At 40.2% G+C, this 7075-nt stretch overlaps 1 protein-coding gene across 1 annotated transcript; it reads left to right on the top strand.

The window, feature by feature from the left end:
• The first annotated feature begins 1142 nt into the window (after nt 1-1142).
• Nucleotides 1143-3622, top strand: LOC115111104 (cytosolic iron-sulfur assembly component 2B-like). The gene is made up of 5 exons (XM_065011889.1): nt 1143-2233; nt 2362-2439; nt 2572-2697; nt 2822-2867; nt 3374-3622. The coding sequence occupies exons 1-5, from the start codon at nt 2105-2107 to the stop codon at nt 3478-3480; spliced, it is 486 nt and encodes a 161-aa protein (XP_064867961.1). The 5' UTR covers nt 1143-2104; the 3' UTR covers nt 3481-3622.
• The last annotated feature ends 3453 nt before the right edge of the window (nt 3623-7075 follow it).

The following is a 7075-nucleotide window of genomic DNA, read 5'->3' as shown; positions in this document are numbered from 1 at the left end:
AAAATGTTTATGCATAACCTCCACAATCGCATTAGGTTATGGAATCATGTTTCTAAATAGCTAGCCATCCTTTTATTTCCCGGATTAACCAGCCCCAAGCTTTACAGCATTTTCAGATTTGTCTAGAGCAACGGCCAGGGCCGGGGATAGACCAGACGTGTATTGTGTTGTGCCTGGGTTTTTGTTTTCCTGGAATGTGTGGATGGGACCTCCTGTCTCCAGGAGAGCTACATTAAGCTTCACGGCTTCAGGCATGACAGTGTCTGTGAATCTACTCTGCTCCACACGGAGTATTGAGATGAAATGGCACTCTTGCAACAGTGCACCCAGACAGGACCCACGCTGTCTCAATTGCAGGGCTCCAGGCTCACAGGTGTTTCAGGCACTCTCAACCAGTTCTCAAAGCTGTTGTGATGTCACTGTGGAGTGTCATGCAGAAACTGTGTTGAAAGTCTCTCTTTACCTACTGAAAGGGTGGGTTCACAGTGGGATGAAAAAAAATCCCTCACATGCTACCTGACCCCACATTCTAGGGCTAAAAGGATTTTATCCTCTCTGTCTGTCTTGGCCTTCCTTCCACTTGTAGAGAGATGGCACACCGACGCTCACTCACCTTTTTGGCAGTCTCCCGACTCCTCTCTTTCTTTGCATAAGGTGAAAAGTTACTTGTACATAGTATTGCCTGGGTCAGCAAAGACTAGGGCAAGGATAGCATGCTGATAAGTGTCCCTGGAGGAATGGCTAGAAGCCCAGCACTTAGCCTAGAGCAAACTAACCACACCCAAGACTCCTGCCTGCCTTTACCTTAATTGTTATTGTTGACACAATGTGGGTGGTTCAGCTGTCTCACTGAACTAATCCCTTTGACAGTGCTGATGAATGAGTAACTGAAATACAAAAGGGGATGAGGACTAGCTTGAGAATTTCAGTTGGTAGACTGTACTTTTACTTTACAGGCTTTGATACTGAAATACTTGCATAATCACAGTTCTTGTAATTCAGGTGAACGTGTTTTGTTGGTTTAGGATACAATATGATCATTTACAGGGGTTGAATAAAGTTCAACAAGATACTGCTGCCTCCTATGAGCTCACAGCCAAGCTGGGTTCATGCAAATGATATAAGGAAGGTGTGTTATCAGGTTCCATCTAAACAGGTATTTCAGCCTGAGACAGGCTTTAGGGTACAAGGGAGGCTCATTGTGTACTGGAGCTAGCAAACCAGAAAGTTTTTTCAACGGCTGTTGACAAGATGGACAGAGAGAAGGTCAGTTTGCATTCAGATTAAAGGAAGTCCTTAGTGATATATTACCAAGGTTTTTCAGTAGTGGTTTTCAATGTTATTGTTTGCATTGGTGATACTCAACAAATGGGTTTGGGGTATTTCAATAGTATGACCAGTATTTCTAAGAGCTAATGTCTTTAAGATATTTAGATTATTTGGCACAGTAAAAGGAATCACCCAAGACGGTAATTTATGCCATGTATCACTCCAAATCTGGACATCACAACATTGAATTTGTCGACTGCTATTAATACTATAAACATACATAGTGAAAGTACAGTTTAAACTGGACTTTAAACATTTTCAAACATGTGCCAACGCACACACACACAGGTGATTAATTGTACAATTATGGGTTAGGCTTGACTTTGAAATGGTGCATTGCAGTTGGTATTCTGAGTCATATGTTATTTATACTGCTACTAAAGATATTACCTAGAGCTTAACATTTGAGTCTATGGTAAAAAGCTACTTTCCTGGGATTCACAATACACGTGTAAAAGGGCTAATTGAATTGCTGTTATTTATGAAATATTTTAGTATGAACATTGTTTTACTTGGATCATTATTTTCTTGCTTCTGTGTAACTTGACCATTTATAGATTAACCTTATAGTTCACGCAATACAGAATTTAAGATGAGAATACTGCCATCTGCTGGATACATCTGGAAATCCAAGATGACACTAAATCGCAGGGATGCGCCTGCGTACGTTTTGACGTCTACCGTTTCCGGAAGTCGATCGTTCACTCCCGTGGTCCAGAGTAAAAAACGATAGCGCAAACAAGTATACCGTATTTCTGTAATTGCAACATCACAAATGTCAGTAGGGACCCGTTTAGAGAACGCAAATCCCTTGATTTTTCAACGAACAGGCGAGAGACTTCAGACCGCAAAGGACGAGGACGAAGATGTTGCTGATCCCATTGACGACAGAGAAATATTTGATATCCTTTCGGTGTAGCTAGTTAAAATATACATCCATTGAGCTTTCAATGTCATACCAATCAACTTTTCTTTATTAAAGCTAATTACTCAACATTGTGTTGTCAGATTTCACCTTAACCCGTGCTACATCTCATCAGATCCATTAATGATCCTGAACACCCACTGTCCCTCGAGGAATTGAATGTCGTGGAACAAGTGCGAGTGCGCGTGAGTTAAACTTCTTTCACAACTTTTCCCCCAGGTAGAAGTTCGACACAGACATACCTGTGTAGCTACTAAGGAAAGCAGATAGCCTATACTGTGTTAGCCTAATAAAACCAACTTTATTTTTCATTACAGGTAGATGACCAAGAGAACACTGTGGGTGTGGAGTTCACCCCCACTATACCCCACTGCAGCATGGCAACTCTCATAGGCCTGTCCATCAAAGTCAAGCTGCTGCGATCCCTACCAGAAAGGTTTAAGGTGGGTGAAATAATTTAAGTGCTTGTGAGCTGTGAGGGCAAGCTTTTATATTATTTAATTGTCTGAACATTTAACATTGATATAGTGGGTCATGTACCGTCTATGCCTAATCATATCTCTGCAGATTGATGTGCACATCACTCCTGGGACGCATACCTCAGAAGATGCAGGTAAAGTGACATGCCTCTGAAGTAACTCAACATTGAGGCTGAGACAAACAATCACGCTTTCAAGACGACTATTGTAGACTACCCCTTTTGAGAAGCCCTAATATCAATTCCACAATAACGGTGATACTGAGACTGAATTTTCACTTTAAACCATGTCAAACAAAAACCAATGAATGCAAAGTTAAGCAAACCATACAACTCCATCCACAAGGTCTACTTTTTAACCATTTCCACAGAAAACACCTTTACTTGAGCAACAGTGCAGATGCAAATTTTGGTAACAGAATGACAGTTTGTGCTTTATGCTGTCATTCTGTTATGGAACTTTGCATATGCACTGTTATTGAAGTAATTGTGTTTTTGCATAGAGTTGTATGGGTTGTTTAACTTTGCAATCATTGGGTTTTTGTTTTACATATTTTAAAGTGAAATATCAAAGTGTCAGCATCACTCAGTTATTGTGGAATTGCCCCGAACTAAACCCTTTGTTTTTGCTTTTGTTCCAGTCAACAAACAGCTGGCAGACAAAGAGAGAGTGGCCGCTGCACTCGAGAACTCCCAGCTTCTGGAGGTGGTCAACCAGTGTCTGATATCCAGTGCAAGGACAAGCTGACCGTCCTGATGGATCAATAGAAATGTCTCCTTAGTCCAGGAGTAGGCTTAATGTTTCTCTCCTGACATATTAACTGGACTGGTTGTTATGTTTATGTTGAGTAAATGGCAAATGTATCTCCTATGCTGCCATTGTATTTTCATCTAACAGAAATCCCTTGTATTTTTTATTTCACATTTATTTAACCAGGTAGGCTAGTTGAGAACAAGTTCTCATTTGCAACTGCGACCTGGCCAAGATAAAGCATAGCAGTGTGAACAGACAACACAGAGTTACACATGGAGTAAACAATTAACAAGTCAATAACACAGTAGAAAAAAAATGGGCAGTCTATATACAATGTGTGCAAAAGGCATGAGGAGGTAGGCGAATAATACAATTTTGCAGATTAACACTGGAGTGATAAATGATCAGATGGTCATGTACAGGTAGAGATATTGGTGTGCAAAAGAGCAGAAAAGTAAATAAATAAAAAACAGTATAAAAACAGTATGGGAATGAGGTAGGTGAAAATGGGTGGGCTATTTACCAATAGACTATGTACAGCTGCAGCGATCGGTTAGCTGCTCGGATAGCTGATGTTTGAAGTTGGTGAGGGAGATAAAAGTCTCCAATTTCAGTGATTTTTCCAGTTCGTTCCAGTCACAGGCAGCAGAGTACTGGAACGGAAGGCGGCCAAATGAGGTGTTGGCTTTAGGGATGATCAGTGAGATACACCTGCTGGAGCGCGTGCTACGGATGGGTGTTGCCATCGTGACCAGTGAACTGAGATAAGGCGGAGCTTTACCTAGCATGGACTTGTAGATGACCTGGAGCCAGTGGGTCTGGCGACGAATATGTAGCGAGGGCCAGCCGACTAGAGCATACAAGTCGCAGTGGTGGGTGGTATAATGTTTCATGTTTGAGTCTGTGTTGTAGGCAGAAATACTAAACACACACTAGTTATATCTTCACTAGATCTTCAGTTTTGCACTATAATAAACAAGCATGGTATCCTTTATTATACAAGTAAAGCAATAAAACACAAGGTCATATCTTATTTCATTGAAAGTATACCTGATATTAATGGCATTTGCAAAGAGAACAGAGAGCATGTTTCTCAAATCAAATGTAAACCAAATGACTGGGGAAGTGGCCCTGACACTGAATAAGAAAGGCCATTGTTTATAACATACGTCTGGGAATTATTATTTTTTTTTTCATCAGATGCCTTATTTTATATTTGTCCAAAATAGTATAAAATATGTGAAATAGCATTTGAGTTGTGTTTTTCTCACTTAAATGTGGTTGTAAATAAATGACTTGATATAAAATTAATAAGTTTAATGATGTGCATTTTGTCGTTAGATTTGGCTATACTCATTTTACTATGGCAGTGAAATAAGTATTGTTCTTTTCAAATTCTCATCAGAGAGCCTCAGATCCTGGTCCCACAGGGTTAAAGGCTACACTTCCTCCACATTGAAACAGTCAGCAGAGTGGCGCAGCGGAAGCGTGCTGGGCCCATAACCCAGAGGTCGATGGATCGAAACCATCCTCTGCTATATCTTTTACATTTCGACAATTCAGCACTATTTGTTTTATTGTAAAATGCCTTTATGCAGTAGAAATGATACCTACATACAGTTATGGTTAGACAAAATAAAAGGAGAGCATTGTTACAATGAATGCGTTAAAATGGTGTTTGTAAGCAATACTTACATAATACATCAGCTATAAAGAATGAATGGGTGAGTTAGACGACATGAATATTGCGTCATCCCGAAGGGTAAGTGCAAATTTGATGTGTTCACGACCACCCTCTCATGAACAATGGATAAAATAACATCTGAGTAGTCCTCGAACTTCCATTACACATTGAGAGCCTGTGTCTGTTAGCAAGATGACTCCAGATCAACTGAGGCTCCTTTTTGTACCTGTAGTAAGTAAAATGAACCTAATTTGAATACCAATTCTAACACGAGATATGTGTGAGTTTGCCAGGGGACCAGCAGCTGGCAGCATTGTCTTTCTAGCAGTTTGAAAAAGAACGTGTGAGTGATTATTCTAACCATGTGTGTGTGTGTGTGTGTGTGGTGGTGGTGGGGGGGGCAATTTATCGTCCTGGCAGCCAATCCAAGACCTTAGAAAAGTATGAGTAATTGATATGGGGCCAGTTTAACAAATGCAGCCGAAATAGCTCAGTTGGGAGAGCGTTAGACTGATTTTTATTTATTTCACCTTTATTTAAACAGGTAGGCTAGTTGAGAACAAGCCATACGAGGGTATGTTTGGCAGCATGCGTGAAGGGTGCTTTGTTGCGAAATAGGAAGCAGATTCTAGATTACATTTTGGATTGGAGATGCTTAACGTGAGTCTGGAATGAGAGTTTACAGTCTGGCCAGACATCTAGATATTTGTAGTTGTCCACATACTCTGAGTCAGAACCGTCCAGACTAGTGATGCTGGACGGGCGTGCAGGTGCGGGCAGCGATCAGTTGAAGAGCATGCATTTAGTTTTACTTGCATTTAAGAGCAGTTGGAGGCCACGGAAGGAGACTTGTATGGCATTGAAGCTCGTCTTGGAGGTTAGTTAACACAGTGTCCAAAGATCTAAAGGTCCCTGGTTTCGGCAGGCACTCTTAGACAGTTCTAACTGAAGCCAGAAAACAGGGTTGCTGGTTTGAATCCCAGGTTCAAAGAGAAAATCTGGTGTGGAGAGATTGTAGGAAGATTCTCGTTTGGGCAAAATACCATCCTCAACTCCTCTATCCTTCCTCTGTGACCCAACCTGGTCTCAGAGCATTTCATATTATTCAGTAATTATATACAATATGAAATGTAACATATACTAAATGGTGTATGTATTATTTGTGGATGTCCATCATCCATTTCGTTTGATGTTATGAATTACAATTCGTATGATGTTACGAATTAGCCAAATGTACAATATGTTAAGATTTTGCAAAACGTATTATGTTACTAATTCCAATTTGACTTACACAACTGACTTAATTTGTTGTCATGACTTTACACATTTATTTTGGGATCCAACACTAAACGTACATGTTCTGATGACACGCGAGTGGAAAAGGAGCTTGTTATTTCATATAAACGCATTTTCATCCAAGTTGACTCTCCTTGCCGCTTCTCCTCGATTACGTTTGGCCTTTTTCAAAATGAGGGGAGAGAATACGCAGGAGAGATGAGAAAAGACCAATTAGTTAGGCGAATGGAGGAGTGTCCTCGCCTGCTTGATAGCCTCTGCTCGGAGAGGAAGCACAAGATTATCCTTTGCGGAAGAGTTTTGAGATCTGCCACACCTCCTTTGAATCAGCTGTTGTTTACTGGGAGGAGAACAGCACGCACATATTTTAAAACAATATGCTATTTATCCTTTTATGTATAAAATGTCTAGCAAAACTAGCGACATGTCTTGTCACTTACTACTTTACACATTTCATTTGTGATTAAACACTTGTAGCCTAAACAATTAATTACACATCATTATATATCATTGTAATTATTTGTGTTCAATTTGTTTGTCGCTCTGTAGTGTTTATTTAACTGTATTACTATTTTTCAAGCTCATGCAGCATCATTTTACATTGATGTA

The sequence above is a fragment of the Oncorhynchus nerka genome, linkage group LG27, assembly GCF_034236695.1.
Source record: "Oncorhynchus nerka isolate Pitt River linkage group LG27, Oner_Uvic_2.0, whole genome shotgun sequence".
Lineage (NCBI taxonomy): Eukaryota > Metazoa > Chordata > Actinopteri > Salmoniformes > Salmonidae > Oncorhynchus > Oncorhynchus nerka.
This window is presented reverse-complemented; position numbering and strand designations above follow the sequence as displayed.

Bases quoted from the DNA above. Each gene is read 5' to 3' on its own strand.
- LOC115111104 (XM_065011889.1), top strand. From the start codon at position 2,105: ATGTCAGTAGGGACCCGTTTAGAGAACGCAAATCCCTTGATTTTTCAA. The intron at 2,234-2,361 runs ATCCTTTCGGTG...CCCGTGCTACAT, and splicing joins ACGACAGAGAAATATTTGAT to CTCATCAGATCCATTAATGA. The intron at 2,440-2,571 runs GTGAGTTAAACT...TTTTCATTACAG, and splicing joins TGGAACAAGTGCGAGTGCGC to GTAGATGACCAAGAGAACAC.